The sequence below is a fragment of the Camelina sativa genome, chromosome 8, assembly GCF_000633955.1.
Source record: "Camelina sativa cultivar DH55 chromosome 8, Cs, whole genome shotgun sequence".
Lineage (NCBI taxonomy): Eukaryota > Viridiplantae > Streptophyta > Magnoliopsida > Brassicales > Brassicaceae > Camelina > Camelina sativa.
In genome coordinates, this window is record NC_025692.1 from 9,497,377 (window position 1) to 9,522,580 (window position 25,204).

The following is a 25,204-nucleotide window of genomic DNA, read 5'->3' on the forward strand; positions in this document are numbered from 1 at the left end:
ACCATGCACTTTACCGAGCACATGGTCGAGCTGACCGCCGCCTCTCTGTTTTGTCCTCTAGATAACTAGGGCTTCTCTCTCTTTACTATATATATGTGTACTGGCACTTGTGGCCGAAGAGAGAGACCCTGGAGACCATGTAGACACCTCATAACCTAGTTTTTGCCATTTTTAGCTTCTTTTACTTTATTGCATCATCTCTTATCTTTTCTCTAGATTTTCATAGATTTGTAACCTTCATAACTTTGAATCTGTTGAATATTTGCTTTCACTTCTTTGTTCAATATTGTTCATCTTTATCTCATCTTTCTAATCATGATAGTTTCATTAATTTCTGGGTTTGTGTTCTTCATGATGATTTTTAGATCTTATTAGTGGCTTAGGATCTTAGGGATGGATTAGGCTGGGTAAAGGTTATGGTTGTTTAGATTGGTCAAGCTTGATTGTTATATATCTCTTCTAGATTAGATATGCTCTATGCTATTCTTATACTGAGAGGGTAAGGATAGATCTTAAGCTTCTTAGCATCACACCAATGTCTAAGTTGTTAGATAAGGCTAATGCTAGAGATTATCATGAAGCATGCTAAGAGATTAGATGTTTAAAGTGATTTTTGACATTGATGATCTGGGTTTTAATGCCTGCTTTGATATGTAATAGCTAGTGAGAACTAGGTCTAAGAAGTATCTTGGCTTGATTGTTATTGTCATGAGAATGGATTAACATGTATTAGAAGATCATTGTCTAGAGATAGCTCATTGTTGATTGAGGTTTGTTGACCAATTTAGATAGCCATAGCTTGAGTCCATCCCATGAATCCATCCTTAGGATTTTCTTTGTTTATTGATTTCCCTGTTTAAGTATTGTTAATTGCTTGTTGTTTGCTCTGTTTTCATTATTTGCTCTGTTTCTGTTCATTCGCTTGTCAACTCGACCTCCCACTCGACCATGCACTCGACCGAGTGCTAGGTCGAGCTCCATTTTACTTTCTTGCTTATGCATTGTTCTGTTCATGTTTTCTTCTGCTTATTAGTTAATTCTGCTTAGTCTTGTTTATTGCACTTGTTCTACAGTTTAATTCAGCATTAGTATTGTCTTAAGTTGCCTTAGTTCATTGCATTTCATTATTGTCATTAGGTTGTTAGAAACAAATCAACTTGATATTTGGCTTAACTTGAATGCATTGATCACATCTTGACTGCTTACATATCACACTCTTTATGGATTGACATCCTTTATGCTACAACATCATAAGGGAATTGAAACACCTTGCATTACATTCTGATCATTCATACTTATGTTTGTTTGTTTGATTCCATCATTCATTCATTCATAAGTAGATACTTGAAAAAGGTTCTTGTTTCAAAATGCAATGCAAATCTATTCTAATGCATAAACAGTTCTAAAGCTACACATTAATGGACAAATGAGATAGAAAATCATGCAAAAGATGTGAATATGCTAAGGGAAAACAGGGTAAAATATATAAACATCAGTAAGTGGCTGATGCCCATGGCAGCTTTAGGTCTATGAAATGAGGCTTCATAAATTAGCTCTCCAACTCTCTCACAAACTGAAGACCCTCTCTATCCCCCATTCTGCCAAACAATCTAGAAGAACATCAGCTATGGTTGCTCCTTTATGGTCCAAGACATGCTTAAACCCGATGATCAACTTTCTTAACCTCCAACAAGAATCAACAAAATGACAAGTAATTACCATGTAGCTTGCTCTTGTGCTTTGTGCGACCCAAATATCAGTAGTGAGGGAGACTCTTTGCTTTTGAGCTACAAGCATTGTCTTCAAGGCAGCTTTTTGGCTCACATACATTTGAACAATATCTCGGGTGGCTGTCCTTCTGGAATGTGGCTGGTAAAGTTGAACCCGTCTGCAGAAGTGTCTCCATGCTATGCTTTCAATGAAAGCAAGAGGTAGCTCACCTAACACCAACATCTCATTACATGCCTCTCTAAAAAACGCTTCTGATACTCTACCCACTTGCATGTTCCCAGCAGTAACTCCACTACCGCTGTTCAAATTTTGCTGAGTCGCTCTTTGCTTCCAAGCAATGTATGGCTTTCATGTTGTAAGATGTTTACTCAAATTTGAAGTTCCCGAAGTGGTGACACACTTCAACCCTAAAGCACAGTAGTTACACTTGCATCTGTTTCTATCATTTGGCAGCCTTGTAAAATGAGCCCACACCGCAGACCTTGTCTTAATTTCTACTTGGGAAGTAGACCCAGAACCTCTTGATTTGGCTTTCTTTTTGGAACCGGTTTAACCATCTACAAAATTTGTATCATCCTCTTCACCTTCACCCATAACTTCATCTTCTTCTCCATCGACAAAGTTTTCTTGGCAGGACGAAGTAGTCATCTACACAATAGAAAAAAAAAACAGTCACTACTCACTACATACGTCAAATTCTGAAGTACAGATTTATCTAAAAAAACAGTCACTCATCTACATAATCGAGACATGAAAGCAAAAAAAAAAAGTCACTACACATCAGAAGTATAGATTTATTTCAAAAAATCACCTTATTGATGCTCTACACAATCAAAAATTCTATGGAAGTCTATAAAGTTAAAACAATCACTTTATTGAATCTATGACTATCTACAAACAAATACGACACTGTGGGATAACTAACCTTGAATACAACCAACGAATCGACAAAACAGAGAGAGAAGATCAGAAAAGTGAAAACTTAAGCCGACAAAACCAAATGTGTGACTTTGTTTTTTTAGTTGTGGGAAACTCTACATAATCGAGAATGAGAGAAGAGGCAAGATGGATCGACAAAAATTAGGTTTAGGTGTATATATGTGGTGGGCTTAAGATGAAATAAAATCAAAATGAACTTGGTTGATATTGGACTTGTACATACACGTATCAACTAAATTTTAGTGGGCTATATATAATGTGATCTGTTAAGGTTTTGGGTAACCGAATGGATATCGGTTAATAACCGAACCCGAACCGATATCCATGGATATTTGAAATATTATCCATTCGGTTATTACCCTATATCCGAACCTGAACCAAAACCAAAATTTTTGGTCGGTTCGGTTCGGTCCATTCGGTTCCGGTTATATGCCTAGGACTACTCTTTTTTCTTCTGTCCAGGGATATTCATTGCTTGCCTCTCTCCAAGGAATATTCTAGTACAACTTCATTTAATCCCTTTTTTTTTTGCTATACTTTTAACTTAATCGTTTTAGCTAACCCTTGTTATGAAAAGTTGTTGACCTTTTATTTATTTATTCTTCCCACATGAGTGTTAGTTAATTTTTAGATTTTCTTTTCCTTATGCATTTTTGGAATTGTTGGAAAGCTGTAGTTTGTACACTCATATCTAATAAACATTATACATATATAAAAGATGTGAATATTTTGACCAAAAAAAAAAAAAGATGTGAATATTTTTTTTTGCCTAGTTACTTCTTTTTCAAAGTCTGAAACTAAACACTCTAACATATATATGATCAAAAGACAGGTTCACGATACTGGTTCTCCAACATTAGTTCATTTTGCTTGCTCACCACCCACACTGGGTATAACAACTTATATTGGATGTACAATAAACTTTTGATATGATTTGCTATTACACTTGATCAAGTAAAATATTTCAGTTCATGATATATACATTCAGTCTTATATTTTTTATAAAAAGAAAAAAAAATATTCATTAGGGATTTATTTACACCACCCCAACGGAATCTATCTACTAATTTTAGTGAGTTGGTGACATGAGAAAATATGGTTTATCCGAGATATTATTGTTCACATTTCCCTTGCCTTTTGGTAACGATTATACTTACATTTATGAGAAGAATTTTTCCTTACAAAAAGAAATAAGCGAGAAAAATTGACAGTTCCCGACGAACAAATACCACTACAGCACGTCTTACCCTTGCACTTCTTGGTTAGACATTTTGCAATAATGAAGTAGAGAAAAAAAAGTAAAAAAAAATATATATATATATACTAGCTAGTGTTTAATAAAATATATACCACGTAGGTAGGAGTATGGGTCCCCACATGCTGATTTAGTTGGGTCAACAACGAAAGCAAGCAAATGAAACATTAAAAAAATAAAAACAAAAAAGGTTGGCTCTCCCAATTTCTATGGGTTTTATGGATTCTTTCTGAAATCAAATGTCCACTTATAGAAGAAACTGGGAATCAAAGGGTTACATATCAGTGAGTCAAGACGACCTTTTTATTAGTGTTTTTTACATTGATACTACTAGTACAGTTTTTTTTATTAGTGTTTTTGTTACATATCAGTGAGTAATGCACACATTTCATAAATTCGTATCACTAAAGAAAATAAACAAACAATAGCAGCCATTTAAATAAACAAAACATACTACTAGTATAGTTTGATTTTATTTTTAAAAATTTATTGACGAAAAAAAAAGAATTCTTTTATGATTTTATTTTGGACATCAATATATTTTGGGTTTCTTTTTTTTGTTTTCCTCCAAATATTACTGTTTCTTATTATAGTTTTCTATTTACCCACTTACTTTCACATTTTCAGTTCTACTACACCCAGTAGCTTTTTTTTTTTGTTTCTTTGACGAAATCAAGAATACTCTTATTAGTATTACTGTTCCTTATTATACTCTTATATTACTATAATAGCTAACACTTTTTTTGTTTTTTGTACCAATGTTAAGTAATAGCTAAATTAACACTTACTCTCAGTTGACCTTTGTTTATCCCAACATGAGTATCAATTTATTCACGGTCCATGATTTCATACCCTATCATTTCTATTTCCTAGAACATGCATTTCATCGCTTCTCTTTTTTGGGCTTAAGTCTTTCTTTATCAGATAGTGTCTTCGACTAGTTTTGAGTATAGAGTTACAGTGGAAAAAACACTTTTCTTTTCATCGTATCTCTCCTCTTTTATTCACATAGTAGTACTATTTGCCCAGATCTGAGTCCAAAACTAGGGTTTATTCTTATTTGCTCTTAGTCTGGGTTTGGTGGTGTTCTAGGAAATCTGTCAGAGAATTAGCGGAAATAAGGATGTCGTCGGCCATGGATAAAGCTCTTATGGCGATGTCGATCAGGGAAGAAGAAAATTTACCGTTTGAGATGCCAGATCTCCCAGAGTATTTTTCCACGGTTAGAAATACTTTTAGCCTGGTGGGTAGAGTTTTAAACCCGATTTGTCAACCAATGAACCGTCTGCTGAGGAATATGCCAAGTAAATGGCAAAAAGAGGGTCGGGTTAAAGGGATAGCTCTCACAAAAGAGAAATTTCAGTTCATCTTTGAATCAGAGCATGATCTTCAAGAGGTTTTAGATAAAGGGGTTCATACCTTTAATGAATGGGCACTAGCGATTGATCGTTGGTATGAACATCCTCGTGATAACTACTTGATGTTAATTCCAATTTGGGTCCATATTTGGAATATGCCGATAAATTATTACACTAAGGCGGCGATTACCGCTCTGGGTGAGTTGATTGGGCAAGTATTGGAATTGGCTTTTGATCCGTAGGTGCCTCAGTTACAGGAATTCGTGAGGGTCAAAGTCTCTTTTGATATTTCAAGACCTTTGAGAAGATCAAAAGTGGTCAATCTGCCAAAAGGGGGTTCTGCAACAGTGAGGTTCCAGTATGAGAGAATCCAGAAGAGGTGTTTTGAGTGTCAACGTCTAACCCATGAGAATGATCTCTGTCCTATACTCATCAAAGAGAGACAAGATGCAGCTATGGCTAGACGTTTGGGGAAGCCTGTGGAAAAGAGGAAACAGTCAGTGATTTTGAAGGAATCGGATCCTCTTTTCGGTGTGCTAAGGGAGGATCAGGTGGGAGTGGATTCTGCGACTGGAAGACCAAGGATTGCTCCTGATGTACTTGAAGGAATGCGTCAATATCTAATGGTTGCGGATGAGACTGAATTATTGCTGAGGAAGAATAAGGTTATGAAATCTGTTGGAGAGGTTGAAAAAGATCCATTATTACAAAAATCGATGCTAAGGTTAGAACCTCTGCCTATAGTGCACATGGACCTAAACAAAGACAAAGGCAGGGTTTTCAATTATGAAGAAGAGAGGATTATCCAGGAAAGATCTAAAGGAGTGAAAGGGTTGACCAACTTGATGATGGCCTCATCTTCGGGTGTTGTGGAACATGATTGGAGGAGGGAATCCATAGCTCCTAATTCATTGCAAGTTTCGGCCAATTTTCTTGCTCTATCGCAGCCTTTTCAAGATAGTCTGACGGTTTTTAGTCCTGGTCTCTATGAGGCTGGGTCTTCCGGGATTAAACCTTTAAAGGCCAAGGCAAGGAAGAGACCTACTAAAAACCAGAGAAAAGCCAAACCAAAGGAGATCTTAAGGGCGGAAGATCTCCAGATTTTGAAGCTCGGCTGGAATAGTGGGGTGAAGGAGAAAAGAAAAGCAGTTGATGAGGGATCAAGCGCTGAAAAATCTACAAAGTTAAATCCCTTAGAGGTAATCCCAAAGGAGGGATTGCCCAACGTGTAATGAGCATAATAAGCTAGAATTGCCAGGGCTTGGGACGGTCTCAAGACTTGGCTTTTCCTCGTCTCAAGGAGATGCATAAAAAACATTTTCTCGAGATGTTTTTTCTTATGGAAACTATGAATAGTAGGGATTTAGTAGTTGACTTACAATGTTTTTTGGGGTATGATAAGGTTTATTCAGTCGAGCCGGTTGGAAAGTGTGGGGGTTTGGCGATTTTATGGAAGGATAGTGTGAAGGTTGAGATCAAGTTTGCTGATAAGAATTTGGTGGATCTCCAAGTCCAATTTGGTGGGGTGAATTTATTTTTATCCTATGTTTATGGAGATCCAGATTTTAAGAAAAGAAAGGTGGTGTGGGAAAGGTTGAGCAGAATAGGTGTTGGCAGAAGAGATAGTTGGTGCATAGTTGGTGATTTTAACGATATTTTGCACAATGGGGAGAAAATTGGAGGGCCTAAAAGAAGTGAGTCCTTGTTTAAACCTTTCAAGGAAATGCTCGAGTTTTGTGGGATGGTGGAAATGTCAAGTTCCGGAAATTGTTTCACCTGGGCTGGTAGGAGATATGATCTTTGGATCCAGAGTAGATTGGATAGAGCTTTTGGCAACAAAGAGTGGTTTAAAAAGTTTCCGGCTTCTAATCAACATTTCCTGGAAATGAGAGGGTCGGACCATAGACCGGTTTTGGTGAATCTGATGGCGTCTCAAGACTCTTATAGAGGTCAATTCCGGTTTGATAAAAGATTTTTACATAAGCCAAGAGTTGAAGAGACGATTTTACAATCTTGGAGATCAGGGGCAGTTGAAGGAAATCTGAATGTCTCAGAACGGCTTAGAGTCTGTAGAAGAGCTCTTAGCAGTTGGAAACGGGAGAATAATATGAATACAAAAGAGAACATTCATAAGATTGAAATAGCTCTCGAAGTGGAACAATCAGTTTTATCTCCGAGATTCCATGAAATCTTCTTCCTTAAAAAGGAATTGGCTAAAGCGTATTGGGAAGAGGAATTCTATTGGAGTCAGAGAAGTAGGGAGAAGTGGATGCATTGTGGAGATAGAAATTCCAAGTTTTTTCAGAACTCTGTTAAAAACAATAGAGCAAAAAAAAGCATTGAAAAGCTCTTGGATATCAATGGTAATGAACAGTTCTCTGAAGGAGCTAAAGGAGAAGTGGCTTTGGCTTATTTTAATGAGCTGTTAAAATCTTCCAATCCAACCAGTTTCGGCCAATGGTTTGAGGACTTTCCATCAAAAATTTATGATCATATGAATGAGTGCTTGATAAGAGAGGTCTCATCTGAAGAAATTATAGAAGTTGTGTTCTCGATTAAACCGGGTAGTGCTCCTAGACCAGATGGAATGTCGGGTTTATTTTTCCAGCATTACTGATACATTGTTGGTGATCAGGTGATTCTAGAGGTGGTTTTTGATACAGGAGTTATGCCGGTAGAGTGGAATTACACACACTTGTGTCTTCTGCCAAAGGTTATCCACCCGGTGGTGATGTCTGACTTACGTCCGATCAGCCTTTGTTCGGTCCTTTATAAGATAGTGTCAAAGGTGCTGGTCAAGAGATTGAAGCCTTTTTTGGATCTGATTGTTTCAGAAACTCAAACAGCCTTTGTTCCTGGTAGGCTCATTTCTGACAACATTCTGGTCGCGCATGAAGTTGTTCATAGCCTTCATACCAAAGACAAGTTCGCAAAGGAATTCATGGCGGTGAAAACGGATATGTCCAAAGCGTATGATCGTGTGGAATGGAGTTATCTTCGAACTCTGCTTTCAGCTTTAGGTTTTCATCAGAAATGGGTTGATTGGATGATGATGTGTGTCTCCTCTGTTACGTATGCGGTTCTCATCAATGATAATCCTTTTGGCATGATTATTCCACAAAGAGGGTTGCGTCAAGGAGATCCTTTGTCTCCTTTTCTCTTTGTCACGTGTACTGAAGGTTTGACGCACTTACTGATTAAAGCACAATCCTTGGGTCTTCTTGATGGAATGCAGTTTTCAGATCAGGGACCAAACATTCACCATCTCCTATTCGCAGATGATAGCTTATTCATTTGTAAGGCTAATAAGGAGCAAGCTTTGGTTCTGTATAATATCCTTAAGGTCTATGGGAAGGCCACTGGTCAGACAATCAACCTAAACAAGTCTTCAATTTCTTTTGTTTCTAAAGTGAGAAAGTCTGATAAGCTGGAGGTTAAAGCAACGCTTGAAATTGTGAATGAAGGAGGGGCAGGGGTATATTTAGGTTTACCTGAATGTTTCAGTGGTTCTAAGTTAGAAATGTTGGATTACATCAAAATCAGCCTCAAGAGCAAAACATCTTCGTGGTTCTCAAGATCGCTTTCGCAAGGAGGAAAAGAAATCATGCTCCAAGCGGTGGCTTTGGCAATGCCAGTGTTCGCCATGTCCTGTTTCAAACTTCCTAAAACTACTTTTAGAAATTTGACAAGTGCAATGGCTGAATTTTGGTGGAACTCTAATGAGCACTTAAGGAAGATTCATTGGGTGAGTTGGGAGAAGATGTGCCTACTAAAGGATCTCGGTGGTCTTGGTTTCAGGGATATAGGACTTTTAAATCAGGCCCTTTTAGCAAAACAGACTTGGAGGTTGATTCAATTCCCAAACTGTTTTTTTCTCCAGAGTTATCAAGAGTAGATATTATCCTGAATCTGACTTTCTTAATGCGGTGCTGGGTTCAAGACCGTCTTTCGTTTGGAGGAGCATTCTTCATGGCAGAGATCTTTTGAAACAAGGGTTAGTGAAGAGAGTGGGTAATGGCAAAAGTATTAGAGTGTGGATGGACCCTTGGTTGGATGATAATGGGATGCGAGTCCCTTGGATAAAAAACCCCATAATAAACATTGATTTGTTGGTGAGTGATCTCATTGTTCCAACTAGAAAGGATTGGGATATCGACAAATTAGAGGATCAGTTCTATGCAGGGGACGTGGTGCTGATAAAAGAACATAAACTGGTGGTGGCCATGGATGACTTCTGGGTTTGGAAGCATAACCAGAGTGGGGCTTACTCAGTGAAGTCCGGATATTGGCTAGCTACTCAGATTAATATGAGACCACTATTAGTAGAAGCTTCAGTCCAACCTTCGCTAAATGAGCTTAAGATTCAGGTTTGGAAACTTAAAACTGAACCCAAAATCAAAGTTTTTTGGTGGAAAATTCTGAGTGGGGCGATTCCGGTTATGCAGCTATTATCTTGTCGAGGAATGAAGGTGGACAATAGTTGCCAAACGTGTGGTTTTGAAGGAGAGTCCATTCACCATGTTCTATTTGGTTGTTCTCTCGCGAGACAAATTTGGGCCTTGTCGGACTTTCCTACACCTGAGTTTGGTATGGATCAAGGTTCGGTTTTCTCTATTATCTACTATCTCTTGATTAATAGAGATAATAGAATTTGGCCGTTTGAGTTAGAAGAAGTTTTCCTTGGATTATTTGGAGAATCTGGAAGAACAGGAATCTATTCTTTTTTGAAGGTAAAAGGTTCTCTCCTTTGGAAACTATGCAGAAAGTAAGGAAAGATGTGGAGGATTGGTGTGCAGCTCAGGTGGTTGAAGGAGAAAGGATAACTACACCTGCAGAAGGGGGATCAAACTCTCGTTCCCCGAGGGTCTCTGTAACTACGGCATGGAAACCTCCGCAAAAAGATTGGGTTAAATGTAATATTGGTTTTTCTTGGTCAAAAAAGAAGTCTCTGGTGGGAGCAGCTTGGGTCGTAAGAGATGAGAAAGGGTTGGTCCTTCTCCATAGTAGGAGATCTTTCTCTAATATCAAAAGCAGTTTGGAAGCTCATGTGGTTTCTATTGTGTGGGCAGTTGAGAGTATGAAAAGTCACAATTTGAATAAGGTTGTGTTTGCAGTGGATGATATCTTTATGGTTGGAATTATCAACAGACCGCAGGCTTGCCCTTCCTTCAGATTTCAATCATCAGAAGTTCTGGGGGTCTTGGCATTTATAGTCGACTGGTTGTTGGTGTTTGAAGGAGTTGCAGCAAATAGAGGAGCTAATCTCATTGCTCAAAGTGCTTTAAGTCAAGGTCTGGTACAATCCTATGTGGCGATGGGGTTTCCGGTTTGGGTAGAAGATCTCTTTACGGATGAGAGAGTTTCTTCCTTTTTTTGAAGTTTTTGGTTCTGCAAGTGGTATTAGCTCTTTAAAGGAGTAATTCTTTTTGTAAAGTCCCTGTTCATATGGTATATTTTCAGGGTAGATCAGTTAGGCGGGCCTATATGTTTGGGATACCCTTTAGATCGATTTTTTTTCTGACTTTTCTCAAATCAGGGGGTGGTTTTAACATCGTATGTAATCTATATATATCAATCTAAAATCAGTTGACAAAAAAAAAGTATCAATTTATTAAGATTTTCCTTTCATTAGGGATTTTTGGAATTACATGTACTTGGATAGGGGGTACGTAAAATGATTTTTTTTTTTAAAAAAGAAGTAAAAAACAGTAGTAGAGAAAATATACTTTTTTAACATGTAATGATGTAATAGTCTAATATTGTTAACATATTGAGAGAAAAAAAAGACATGTTCACAGTACGCAGTAGTAGATAAAAGTAATAACGTATTTGCCGAACTAATAGTCTAATATTTGTTAACATGTACAAGATACGACAGACATAAACTAACATATGATCGAAACATAGGTTCATGAATCACGATACTGGTTCTCCAACATATCAGTCAAATATTTCGGTTCATGAGAAATATTTGTCATTTAGAAAAGAAAAGAAAAAAAAAATGTTAATTAGTGATTTATTCACCCACAAAAGAGAAAGAAATTACTTTTGCTTTAGTGAGTTGGTGACATGGGAAATGGTTTATCCGATATTATTCATCTTTGCTTTGCCTTTTTGGTAGCGGTAACATACATTTATAAGAAAAATAAAAGTTTTTTATAATTAAAAAAAAATTACTACTGCTTTTTTTTACAGTTCCGGATAGACCTAGGCATAATAATCGTACCCGAATACCTAATCCGGAACCCGACCCGAAAAACCGGATTCGGATTGGGTACGGGTTTGCCTATAAAACCCTATTGGGTTCTATTTTCTAATACCCGTGGGTTCGGATTAGGATCGGGTAATACCCGGTACCCGTTTAGGTACCCATTAAATCCGAACATATAAACATATTTATAATATTTATCATTAATATAATGCAATTACCCCAAAATTATGATTATAATTTTGAATATTTAGTTTAGTTTTATACCTAAATATCAAAAATAATCAAAATATCTAAAATATTTTGTTATGTAAGTCAAAATTTAACTAAATTTATTTAAATTTAATTATATTTTTTCGGGTACCCAGTAGTTCGGGTACTAATCGGGTTCTAAAATTTGTAACTCAAACCGACCCGAACCCGATAGTACCCAAACCGAACTGAATCCATATATCTAAAAATACCCAATGGATTCTATTTTTCTAAACTCGTTTATCCGAACCCGAATGGGTTATCCGAATGCCCAGCCCTAGTTCTGGACGAACAGATCGGTATATATGAGACCACTGTAGCACGACGTCGTCCACCACCTCTTTTTCATCTTGGTTAGGCATTTTGCAATAATGAGTTAGAGAAATAATTATTTTTCAGTGTATAAATACCACGTAGGCAGGAGTTGGAGTATGGGTCCCCACATGCTGATTTAGTTGAGTCAACAAAAGTAAAAAAAGAAATGAAAACAAAAGAGAGTAAGACCATCTCCACTCTAGAAACTCATATAATTAATATTAAACTAATCAAAATAACCTACTAATAACTTTAAACAAAATCATCTTCTACTAAAGAAACCCTATTAAGGTTGCTCAATCATCATAATTCAAAATTTGTAAACAATTTCAAGTTTTTTAATTGTGTAAAACCAATTTCAGGTGATTTACAAAGAAAATAGTTCTGATTCTTGAACTTTAATGTGTGATACCAATTTCAGGTGAGCATTTCTTATAAACCTGCATTTTTGCTACTCATAAGCTTTGTACCCAAGTAAAAAAGTAATGCATATTGAAGATATATAAACTATCAGAGAAGTCTAAAATTGGGTTGAGACATTTGTAGTATTGCCATTAGATGCAAAACGGATAAAACTTCATACTAAACGTTTGACATCTCTATTTCCTGGTTAAAAGTAAACATGTAAGAGTCTGTTATATTATGATGACACTTGCAGACAAACTACTATGCTAGTAACAGCATCTCTACCTCATCCTCCTGATTTACCCAATTGAATGGTACTTTAAACTGTAGATGGCTACCTGAAGAACATTACAAATACAGCAGGGTCAAGTATAAATATCTGAAACCAAACAAATCTATTTCTTATAAACACATAACAGTATATATTGCATCTTTACTTAATCCCAAGAGAACAGGTAGATATTCTACCAAAGCTTGATGGAGATCCGAGAGCGCTGAACCTCCATAGCCAAAAAACAATAGTCATGAAGAGTTCAAAACCTCACCGATGCTTGTTGGCTTTCTTCTGTTCCCACCAGTTTCTTTAGGTGTTGATGTGAAGCATCTCATTTTTTTACAGAGCCTAAGAAATCTACAAAGCCAAAAACAATCTACAAGTGTAAGTGCTAAATTTTGAGACATGTAGAAACAGAGAGAGCCAGAAGAAACCTATGGATGGTGACATAAAGCCTCATAAGCTCTTTCATCTCAGGCCTACCATAATCCCAACATGTGTGAAAAGTTTGCAGCATAACCCAAAGCCTCATGAGCAATTTCATCTCTGAGAACGAATCATAGGAACGAAAAAACTCAACAAGCTTATTAAGATTCATATCAAGCGCCTTCATATCAATGAGTTCTCCCAAAAGAGGAACAGCATCACTGTATGATGAACCTGAGAGCAACGCTAACATCTTCTTAACAACCTCACAATCAGACTTCACAATTTTCAAAAGACGCAATTGCTCTACGACTTCCGTAACCCTATATCGGAGTATGAATCGATCGATACTCCTTCATACATGCTAAGTTCTTCGAATTTTTTCTCTAATCTAACAAGTTTCGCTTCTTCGTTACCTTTCTCGAGTATATCCCAAAGCTCCTTAGCCGATGAAGCCGAGATAGTTTTCCTGAACGCCGAATCTGTGAGTGAAGCTTGCATCCCAAAGCTCCTTAGACCAGCAAGCCTCCAGTTTTAGCTGCAAAAATCAAAGGATTCGAGGTGAATCAATTGATTTTTCTGGTTTCTAGATGAATCGACTTCGATTCGCCGTTTGGATCGACAGAGAAGAGAGAGAGAGGAACGGGGAAGAAAGAAAGAAGAAAATAGGAAAAAAAAATATCATTTTATGTTTACCAATCAACGAATCATAATACGCCACGTAGCATTGCTACTGCGTTGCTTAAATTCCTTCCCACAGAATCGATTCTCTTCTTAATGGACCGAAAAATAGGTTTTTTTATTAGGTTTTTGGGCCCCGAAAAATAGGTTTTTTATTATGCTCTCATTTTCCCTTTTTTCTCAACCAGTTTTTCTCTCTCAGAACCAACAACAAAAAATGGGAAGATCCGAGATTTTCAAAACTTTCATAATTTCAGTCCATCACAAGATGATCTCCTTTGGAAATCAGGGGATGAGGATTATTTTGAAGGATAACTAGCCCAAGTTGAAATGGAAAGGAGCTGAAGCTGTCCAAAATCTACTAAAAGCAAGGTCTTCTTCAACTCTTCCAATTCCCGGTGACGTGCTTGATTTTATTGCATTAGGTAGCTACTCTCACTACAAGAAATTAGTGTTATTGCTAGGCTAAAATTTATTGCAATAACTTAATATATTGTTACAAATTCAAGAATGCAATAAAATTGAGACATTTTCATATGTTGCTATTTGAGTGTTGGAAATTGGTATTTGTTGCACATATGTTGCACAATTAGCAATGAATGGACTCCTTGTTATTTTGTTGTATTACTGCAACATTAATTTTGTAGTAAATTTGTCGTATAATTGTGACATAAGTTTGCAACTTTTGTTTGTTACAAATGATTGCCACATAAAAAGTATAACAAATATTATTACAAATTTACAAGGAGATGTGTTGCATTAATACAACAATAGTGATGTTGCAAATTAGTGGTGTAATCACGACATTCCAATGCAGCAACAAATTGTCGTAAATAAATACTACATAAAATTTTAAAAATATTGATACAAAGTTTAGTAATTGCTTTTCCGTCGTCGTATATATTTTACGATGATGCTTGTACCAAAAAGATGATGCAAATTTTGCCACTACAAATTTACTTCGTAGCATTTTTACGATAATATATAGCCATAAAGCTTATTGTCTAATTTCAGCTAATTTTGCAAAATTAAATTAAATTAAATCACAATGTTTTCTATATTTTTTTTTTTTGACAGTGAAGTTATAATTCTGTATTTAATAATTTTTATAATAAAATAAATTGTGATAAAAACAATGAAGAAATAGCTAACTTTATTGAATAATCAAATATTAAAATATTCCAAAAATGCATAAAAAATAATAGAAAAAACCAACTATATATAATAATTAAGTTCATAATAAAAACTTAAAAACCATAACTAAAACAACTAATTTCACTTAGTTGTTTATCCCAGTAGTGTAACATCCGCGAATCGGAATCCCAGTTTGGGAGGTGCATCGATCGATGCATAGGGTGTGTCGTTCGATGCATGGTCGGTTTTGAGTGGACAAGTTTAAGTTAAACGCTGCGTTTTGGGGTTAGGGAAAAACCTGAGGCTGAGTTTAAAAGGAGACTTTGTCGTCTTGTGGCCGAGTTTAGCCGTTTATGAGAGTAAGAAAAGAGAGAAAGTGTTCTTGAGCGTTCTTGGTGGGATTCCTGGAGTTTGGTGGCTGTTCTTGGGAGATCTGAGGCTAGAAACGTTGGAGGAGCTTTCTAGGAGCGTAGTTCTACTTTTTTGAGGTTCAGAATCGTCTTGGCAAAGTTAAGTGCATGACCATGGCTTATCTAAGCTGGAGATTTCTCTAATCTGCTTGTTTTAAGAGTATTGTTGGCTTGTTAGTACGTTATTGAGTCGCTAAAGGCTTTGGGAAGCTTATTGTGGCTTTGGTTTGTGTTTTGGTGGTTTAGGGAGGGAGATCCGGCGAGGAGATTCGGGGAAAAACGGTGCCCGGCATATGCGTCGGTCGATGCAATGTGAGGACGGTGCGGATTGACCTAGGAGCATCGGTCGATGCCATGTGGAGGCGTCGGTCAATGCAATTAGGGATTTTGTGCAATGTCGAGCATGCGTCGGTCGATGCAGTTTGCGTGTCGGTCGATGCATGTGAACTTTGCGTCGGTCGATGCAACCCTAGTTGGTGTCGGTCGATGCATGGGTTGGCGTCGGTGGGTGCAGAGTCCTGGTTTGTTATTGTTTGGTTATTTATTGTTGGTTGATGATTAGAGATGTTTCTATTACTTGTGTGTATAGCCCAGTAGATAGGAGGATTGCCTTACTAAGTGTTTATAAAATACTCATGCATCTCAATTTATGTTTGTAGTGCAGGTAAAGGCAAGGTTTGTGGAATCAAGGCTATGAAGAGGAGGATGTTCTAGAGACTCGGTTGTTTTCTCTATGTCTTTGTTAGGATGCTAGAGTGGAACTTCGTGGTCTAGAACGGATGTTAGGATTGTTGGTTTATGATTTGCTTTCGTTCTGGATTTTTATTGGATTGGTGTTGTGTTATTTTCTTTATTGGTTATTGGATTTTCCATTTGTTATCCGTTGTTGTTATTGTTTGGGGTAGGTTGCTAGTAAGTATGGGATCACTAGATATTAGGATATATATACAAAAAAATGGGTTGGGTTGTTTCAGTTTGGTATCAGAGCGCATACGGTTCTAGGTACAGGTTCGCTGTGTGCTTTGTGTTGTGGATGTCAGATTGAATGCTTGTGTGTAGCATGGGGTCCTAGAACATCCTCTTCGAGCCTACGTTGTGATTCCACGGTGAGTTGTGTTCTTTGTGTAATTAGGGTTGTTTTGTTTGCTTAGCCTTCTGTTCTTGGTGATACATATGGTTAGAGGTGAGGGAGTTGCTGGTCGCGGCCGTGGTCGTGGGCGTGGCTGATAGGCGGGATTTTCCATCCAGGTTATCAATTCCCTATGCAGTTGTAGTACAAATGGTTATCAATCCAAATGGTTGTTTATGCTAGCAGGAAGGATGCAATCAGAACAATGCAAGTCAAGCCAAGCAGATAAGGGTTTTGTCTAACAATCCTAAAATAATAAAAGAAAAGAGTATGAACAAAGAACCACACGACTTAAGCTCTTGATGCAAGCATTAGAGTACATGGTCGGGTGGGGTGATCGAGTAAGCAAATGATGTATGAACAACTCGAGGGGTTACTCGAAGTAGGTGATCGTGTACCTGTTCGGGTAAAGGATCGAGTGATGAATGAAAATGCAAGCAATTAAGATACGAAAGCTTCTAAGGATGGGGTAATCGAATCCTAAGTATTCCTGACCAGCACAGATGTCTTACATGCCTCAAGCAAATATTTTCTAGACAATGAATCTCTAAACTATTATTAAAACACTCTCATGATAGAAACAATCAACCTTGATCACTCTCCTACCCAACTCTCGTTGGAGAAACATGACCAAGCAGGCATTAAGATCCGATTCATTATTGTCAGTAAACCCCTTACTCATCTAATCTCTTAGGCTAAGTGAGTAAACCTCTAGCATTGGTTAATTCGAGCATATCATCTACACCTCTCGGTGGTAAAACACCTTAGATCTAATTTCACCCTCTTGGTTTGTTGACAGCATTAAGAACACCAATCTAGAAGGAAATCTATTAAACATATACAATCAAACTAAGACATCTTAACCGATCAAGAACACAAAATCATCTATCTCATCCCTAGAAACTTTACTACACTACTCGGAAATCATAGCAAGAAACATAAAAGCATATATGAATGAAAATTGCATTATAATAAACGATAGAGTAGAGAAGTAAGAATACAAGATAGAAATCTAAAGAAATGATAAAAAGATATGAAACAAATCCTAACAAAAAGTGAAAAGAGTTTTGAGTCGCTCAGTTCTCTCTCAGAAGCTCTCGCTCTCTGGTTTGAGGGTCTGCGGCGTGCTCGTTTGCAAGGAAGAAGAGGAGGGGTTTATATATGGAAACCTCTTTGACCTAGCTTCCCAATTCTGCTCGATGGTCTACTCGATGGGGTACACGAGGATAGGGTCGGGTTACTCCTCGGGTAGATCTTCGGGTTTTTCTTCCTGCTCTTGGATTCTCCTCGATCGTGTTGGGGTTCGGACTTGTTCTTCCAGCTCGTTGGCTCTATCGGGTACATGCTCGGATTTGTCCTTGTTTCAACCATTTTAGGCTCTAAAGCACTTGTTTTCATCCAAAGTATGCAAATGCAAGAATGAAACACCCTAAATGGCCTAAAAGTGAATTCCTACAGTTAATAACCAAAAAATGCTAAGTTAAGGGTATAAACAATGCAGAATATGGACAAAACAAAAATGCTAAAAACATGTAAATTAGAGAGTTATCAGTGGCTGTGCACGGGGACAGGTTCCCGAGGTCAGTGAGAGTGTGACCCAGAGCATGGCCAGTGAGGAGGTGGCAGAGTCGCAGATTCATCCTAGTGTGTCTGGAGATCTAGTTGGTGGTGGTATCGGTGGGGCGGGTGGGCCCGGTGTCGTTATCAGTGTTGCCCCAGGAGTAAGATTGCAGCGGAGGGTGCTCCAGGTAGAGAGGATGTCTTGGCGGACTTGCTAGCTCAGGTTTTGGCACGGCTTCCAGCAATGGTGCCGTCAGTGGATGATAGGCAGGTTCCAGTAGTGCCGCCAGTGGTTGGTGGGCAGGTTCCAATGGTGCCGCCAGTAGTTGGTGGGCAGGGTCCAGTGGTGCAGCCTGTTGCTGGGGTGCAGGCAGGTATGCAGCCAGGGGCCGAGGTAGTGGATGCTCAGTATGTTAAGATGCTGGTGCATCTACGGCATGTGGGTGCGGGATTTTTCTTAGGAGGCACGGATCCGAGTGTAGCGGATGAGTGGAGAGAGCGGATGGAGGATATTTTCCAGTCGCTCCGGTGTCCCGACCACTATCGGGTAGACTTGGCAGCGCACTACCTTTCGGGGGATGCGAGGGTCTGGTGGAGGTCAGTGACGGCACAGAGAGTACAGCGTGAGATTACTTGGTTTGATTTTGTGGGAGAGTTCAATGCCAAGTATTTTCTACAGGAGTCACTTGATCGTGTGGAGGCGCGGTTCTTGGGGTTGATTCAGGGGAACCGTACTGTGAGGGTATGCAGGCCGGGGTTTGGAGCTAGAGTCGACTCAGGTGCGGAGGTTCTTGTTGGCTTTATGGGATAACTTGATGATTCGATGCAGAGTGAGGAGCTATGGTACGAGAGCAGAGCTGGTAGAGACTGCAGTTGGGATAGAGGATGACTTGAGGTCACAGGCTATGGTGGTCAGTCTTCCGGCGCAGCCGAAGCGGACTCAACCGCATTCTGCTTCTAGAAAGGGCGGTTAGCCTGTACAAGGGCAGAAGAGGAAGTTTGATGCTATGTTGAGGTCGGGATCTAGTGGTGCGGGATGCTTCGGGTGTGGGAGTCTAGAGCACAGGGTGGCGAGTTGTCCACAGAGGTGCAACCAGCCAGCACCACCGATGACTCGAGTGTGTTACCACTGCAGAGAGGTGGGGCATCTCAGATCGTCGTATCCTAAGCTACATCAGATGGTTGTGGCAGCAGTGCAGGCAGGAGTGTAGCAAGCAGGATAAACAGTGTTACCTTTGCCAGTGGCACCGCGTGTGTACACGACAGTGGAGACAGGGGGAACCAATGCTAACGCGATCACGGGTACAATCTCTAAACTTGACTTTGTGTTTTTCTGTCATTTTTGGATTTTTGGTATCTATGATGAACGTTAGGGTTCTTAGTGCATAAGGTGTGTGTAGGGACCTTATTGGTGGGAGGATTTTCGTCCCATGTTTTGTTTGACTCCGGAGCTATTCATTGCTTCGTTACCCCATAGTGTGCCGAGAGGGGTAACATTCGTGGAGATCCTAGGGCGCGGTTCAGGATCGTGAAGGTTGCTGGAGGCGGGATTATACAGGTCTATGGACGGGCGAGGGATGTGGACATACAGGTGCCTGGAGAGGATGTCGGTTGATCTTGTCATCAGTCCTATGGAAACCCGGTTTGGGAGGTGCATCGGTTGATGCATAGGGTGTGTCGTTCGATGCATGGTCGGTTTTGAGCGGACAAGTTTAAGTTAAACGCTGCGTTTTGGGGTTAGGGAAAACCCTGAGGCTGAGTTTAAAAGGAGACTTTGTCGTCTTTTGGCCGAGTTTAGCTGTTTCTGAGAGTAAGAAAAGAGAGAAAGTGTTCTTGAACGTTCTTGGTGGGATTCATGGAGTTTGGTGGCTGTTCTTGGGAGATCTGAGGCTAGGAACGTTGTAGGAGCTTCATAGAAATATAGTTCTTCTTGTTTGAGGTTCAGAATCGTCTTGGCAAAGGTATGTGCTAAGGAAATAGTTTAGTAAGAGATTATTCATCTCCATCGCCTTCTATAAGGAAATAATATATTAGTTCGAGATTATTCATCTCCATCGCCTTCTAAAAGTTAGTACGAGATTTTGCTACACCAATAATATATTAAAGAACAATACTTGGATTCACCCCCTTCTTAAATAATGAAATAAAATATGTATATTTTATTATAAAATTAAAAACTTAAACCGTTCTTTTATAAACACAAACCGATATATAATTTTATTCTAATTATAAAATTTAAACCCTAACCATATTATTTATAAACTCAAACCGATATATAATTTCATTCTAATTGTAAAATCTAAACCCTAACCATCTCACTTGTAAACCCAAACCGATATATAATTTCGTTCTAATTGTAAAATCTAAACCCTAACCATCCCATTTGTAAACCCAAACCGACATATAATTTTGTTCTAATTGTAAAATCTAAATCATAACCATCTCATTTGTAAACTCAAACCGATATATAATTTCGTTCTAATTGTAAAATCTAAACCCTAACCACCTCATTTGTAAACCCAAACCGACATATAATTTTGTTCTAATCGTAAAATCTAAACTCTAACCACCTCATTTGTAAACCCAAACCGACATATAGTTTCGTTTTAATTGTAAAATTTAAACCAAATCAATATTTAATTTTTTTTAAATAAAAGTATACAAAATCTGTTTCTTTAATTTGTTTTGTTTTCTAAATTTAATTTTTATTAATATTTTAAATAAAATATTAGATATAACATTTTGACTGGTTGAGAGAGCAGGGAGTGAATACAAAAGTTTATCCCTAGGAGTAAATCTAAGTATTTTTCTATATTAAAACTCTACCTAAAAGGCTAAAACCACTAATTAAGATTTAACACCCCTAAAAATTGGTAAACGGTGGCTGGCGGAAAAAAGGCACATATTATCACAAAAATATATTTACATAGATCTTATATTAGTGTGATATAGACAAATGTATGGTAATTAATTTACGTACGGATATTATTTTAGTGTGATACTTGTATTTTGAATTTTGATAATGTCAACATATAGATATGAGAGAGACGCCAGAAATGGCTTAGCTTCGTTTATTAATTTTTGATTAGTACAAAAATATCCATCATGTGTTACATTTACAACTAACATCTTTTGTTACGGTGCATCTAACGTCACCATAATACTTAGGTCGTGAATGGTTACTACGGATCCTGCAGTTTTGTTCATTTGTGGTTTTGTCCACACTTTATTTAACATTTTGACCTAATTAAAAAATTAAACTAAAAAAAATATATATTAAAAATTAAAAAAATAAATAAAAGCGAACAGAAAAAGAGAAGAAACGCAGTTGGAAGCAGTCCATGCACACAAGAGGAATGGTCCAGTCCATAGAAAAATGGTCTGTTTTTTGACAACCAATCAAAAAAAAAATCTTTTGAATTTAATTTTTTCTCATATTTGGTATTTATAATCCGGAGGAACCAAACTTACACCATCAACTCTCATCTTTTGCTAAAGAATTTCACTACAAACTGAAAAATACACAAAAAAATCCTCTCAACATTTTTATTGTTTGTTCAGCTTGTTACTATTAAAAAAAAGTTCTAGCATTCATCAAGGTAAATAATATCTATTCAAATCATGTATATTTATCTTATATATTCACTTATTGATTTTAACTGTTTTTTTATTTGCTTCATTATAGTGATGTCTTCTAGGAGAAGAAATACAAACACGGGATCTCAACCTTCTACACGAATACAGGTAAATTTCTATTAAAAAAATATTGTTTAATAATTTAATGATAGATAAATGCTTTAAACTAGCCTATTGTGAATATTTATGTATCAATAGTTTATAGGTTTAGAAAATTTTTTTTAATTTGATTTTATATTTGGATTTGTAATTTTTTACATTTTCATCTTTTTATTATGTTGTATTACGAAAATTTAATTTTTTTTTAAAAATTATAATTATATTTAAAGAATAGAATAAAAGTAGTCTAATTTGTCCGCCTTTTACTATTCGGTTCATTAACCTACCTTTTGGGTCTGCTCCGACCGCTTTGTCTACTCTGCCCACTTTAATGCTGTTTTATCCGCTGTGTCGGCTCCACTTTAACCGTTGTTACCATTCATACCCTTATTTTCTTTATTACTAATCATAATATAAAAATGTGTACGCTATATATAACTAAGATAAGTAATCCATCACGTCTAACCGTATGGATTCATGAACTCTAAACCAAACACAACTTTCGTAATAATTACATAAACTGAACCAAAATTCAATGTTTTGCAATCAAATTAAGTATACTGAAAGTTCAAGAAATAATATATAAATTTACATAAATATTATAGAACTTATAGATGTTATAAATATAATATATTTTTCTACACGACTAAACCTAACGTAACCGATAAACAGTTCTAGTTAAGACATATATAAAATAAATTCATATTTCATCTAATAATTGAGTTAAAAAATATATGAATGTATATGTTATTTTTATAGAAAGTATTTGTTGCAAAAGAGTTATAAATGGTTATAAATACAGTAACAAATGTGTCACATAAATTGTTACATGTCTTTACTGTTATTTTTTTGCAAAGTAGCGACAACTTATTATTGTTGAATATTTCTTGTAAATTTTGCAAGATATTTTTGTATGTCGTAATAATATTGCTAATTTGTAAGGAAAATATGCAACGCAAAAATTTATCACTATTTTGCAATAAATTTGTAATAAAATTATTATGTGCATTCATCATTGCAAAAATATAACAAAAAATGTTACAAATTTTTAACGAATACGGTCATTTCAAAAATATTGTTGCAATAACATTATTTTTTTGTAGTGTCTTTCCGTCTCAGCTATGGTTAAATAATCTATGAAGAAAATGCTAAGTACATGATGAGTTCGACTCATCTCTTCTGGATGAATTGTTGTGCTTTTTGGGAGAAACTTCCAAGACTGTACCAGATGCAGAACTCAAGAGGATGATGGAGACCTGGATCACTATGAGAGTGAAGAGAGAAGTGGAGCATCTCAGGGAAGCTTCACAAAACATGAAGTCATTGGAGGAAGCTTTTTCGTACATTCAAAAACTTGTGAACGATGAAGCAGTGCGTGTTAGAGATGAAAAATAAAAAAAAGAGAAGATTAACGCGAGGAAGGGGAAGAATAAGAAGAAGCCAAAAACAGGTGACATTTTTTTTGTCTTGAACTCTCTATGGTTTGGAATGTTACGCTCACTCAATTTTTGTTCAAAAGAAAATTTTCCATGTTTGACGTGTTTCATGAAACAATATATATTAAAACAAAAACTATTTTGAAATTTTTGGCTTTTCCTATATTTTCTCTCCAGAATTATTTTTTAGGGATGTTATTCAACAACGGTTTTTAATAGATTTAAAGTATTAGTAGATTTTAGAGTCTAATGGTTTTGTAAATGCATTGAAAGTGGATTTGGATGTCATTGAACGTGGATTTGGATGTCATTATTGGTGGACTTTTTTATTTTTGAAGATAAATAAAAAAAATAGAACTTATCCATAAATTATGTTTGTAAATTAAAACCACATTAATAAACTAAATTATTAAAATGTTACGTTACATTACATAGGTATTGTAACTATTAAAATATAAAATTAAACTAACAAATTTAGTAAAACCTTACCTTAGAAAGTAAATTCATAACAAAATAAATACTTAAACAGCATAAATCATTATTCTCACTTCTAGTTTTCATTCCTAGCTAGTTGCATCCCTCCACATTTGCTGTTATCTTGTGTCTTGTGTCTCAAAAACTTCTTCATTATTTTGAGAACCATCTAATGGAGTGTTGTCTTCCATGTTTTCTTCATCAATAACTCCAGATTCTTCTTCAAGTACAGGAAATTCATCTGACCGACAATGCTTGCATAGAAAATTGTGTAAGGCTGCACAATCCAACACTAATTCTATCTGTGTTTTATAAGAAAACGGAGGAGCGGTTTTAAATATAACAAACCGTGATTTGAAAACTCCAAAAATTCTCTCAATCACGTTTCGTAAAGATGAATGACGATGATTGAACAATTCATGAGGAGTTTCCGGATCGCAACCTTGGCCAGTAAAATCTTGGAGGTGGTACTTAGTAGCTCGAAAAGGAGCCAAAAATTTACGTCTATTCGCAAATCTACAATCAGCTAAATAAAATTTTCCTGAGAAAAAATTTATAATGGGAGAAAATTTATAATNCGTCTTTTCCATACGGATACTATCCATGCTTGGATTCGAATTGCCAGAGTCTTCACCATCTCCACTTTTAGCTCTTTTTTTAGGATTTTGTTTATCTCTCTGCCCCCCTTTGCTTTGTGGCATACTTGAATCTCTCGACCCTGATGCTTGAGATCCATCTAAATTTCTCATATTTCCAAAGAGACTTGAGTATAATTCGCATGGCGCATTATCTTTGACTCCAAAAGTTTGGGCGTCAGTATCATCTCCTAAGCCAACAACATTTTTTCCGTCGCTAATCCAACATCAAATATTAGCTGTAGTCACAGTCCACTGATAATTTTTTTTAAAAAAACATGAAGAAACAAACTGATGAAACAAGAATGAGGTAAACTTGAAGAAAGTCTCTTGATCAAACGACGAGGACGACGACGATGACGACGAGTCCGATGACGACGACAACGACGACGCGACGACGATGATGACACGATGACGATGAAGACGACATGATGACGACGACACGATGACGACGATGATGATGACACGATGATGACGAAATCACAAGATGTTATTGTTCTCGTCGGGAGAGATATTCATGAGAAGTATGAGAGAGATGAAATACTTCAAAAAATTGTTAGGATTGTGTTTGTTCGTATGTTTTGGATATAAAATACGTTAAAATCTAAAATGAAACAAAATCTATTGGAAATATAGTAACAGCAATTTTACAAGTGCTTTAAAATCATCACATAAATGTTTAATCCAATAACACCAGATTTTATTGTATTTTTTAGAATCCGTAATTGAATAACGCTGTATTTTGAAATACACCATATTCCATTAAAATACAAGATTGAATAGAGTGATTTGGAAGAAGTATAAAAATAATAAATGAATTATAATCACAATAGAGTAAAACATCTCA

General features: G+C 36.8%; 1 protein-coding gene and 1 long non-coding RNA gene across 7 annotated transcripts; both read right to left on the minus strand.

Annotated features, from left to right (window-relative positions):
* On the minus strand, positions 1,463-2,783 carry LOC104706797. The gene is made up of 2 exons (XR_754488.2): positions 2,657-2,783; positions 1,463-2,379 (listed from the first exon to the last, which is right to left on the minus strand). It is a non-coding gene; the product is annotated as an uncharacterized LOC104706797 (long non-coding RNA).
* On the minus strand, positions 12,003-13,826 carry LOC104706798. 6 transcript variants are annotated; one of them, XR_754491.2, is made up of 5 exons: positions 13,580-13,826; positions 13,172-13,397; positions 12,932-13,094; positions 12,749-12,801; positions 12,003-12,189 (listed from the first exon to the last, which is right to left on the minus strand). XR_754491.2 is itself a non-coding variant. In XM_010423027.2 (5 exons), the coding sequence occupies exons 1-5, from the start codon at positions 13,662-13,664 to the stop codon at positions 12,139-12,141; spliced, it is 387 nt and encodes a 128-aa protein (XP_010421329.1). In that variant the 5' UTR covers positions 13,665-13,826; the 3' UTR covers positions 12,005-12,138. The 6 variants fall into 6 exon arrangements, 3 of the variants coding, with proteins under 3 accessions (XP_010421329.1, XP_010421327.1, XP_010421328.1); XM_010423027.2 differs by having other exon boundaries at positions 12,005-12,189; positions 13,009-13,094; positions 13,172-13,283; XM_010423025.2 differs by having other exon boundaries at positions 12,006-12,189; positions 13,009-13,094.

What these genes read in the sequence shown, in the direction of transcription:
- LOC104706798 (XM_010423025.2), bottom strand. Translation starts at nt 13,664, where the DNA reads ATGCAAGCTTCACTCACAGATTCGGCGTTCAGGAAAACTATCTCGGCT. An exon ending in CTTTATGTCACCATCCATAG is followed by an intron (nt 13,095 to 13,171) that starts GTTTCTTCTGGC and finishes TTGGCTTTGTAG; the next exon opens with ATTTCTTAGGCTCTGTAAAA. An exon ending in AAGAAAGCCAACAAGCATCG is followed by an intron (nt 12,802 to 13,008) that starts GTGAGGTTTTGA and finishes AATGTTCTTCAG; the next exon opens with GTAGCCATCTACAGTTTAAA.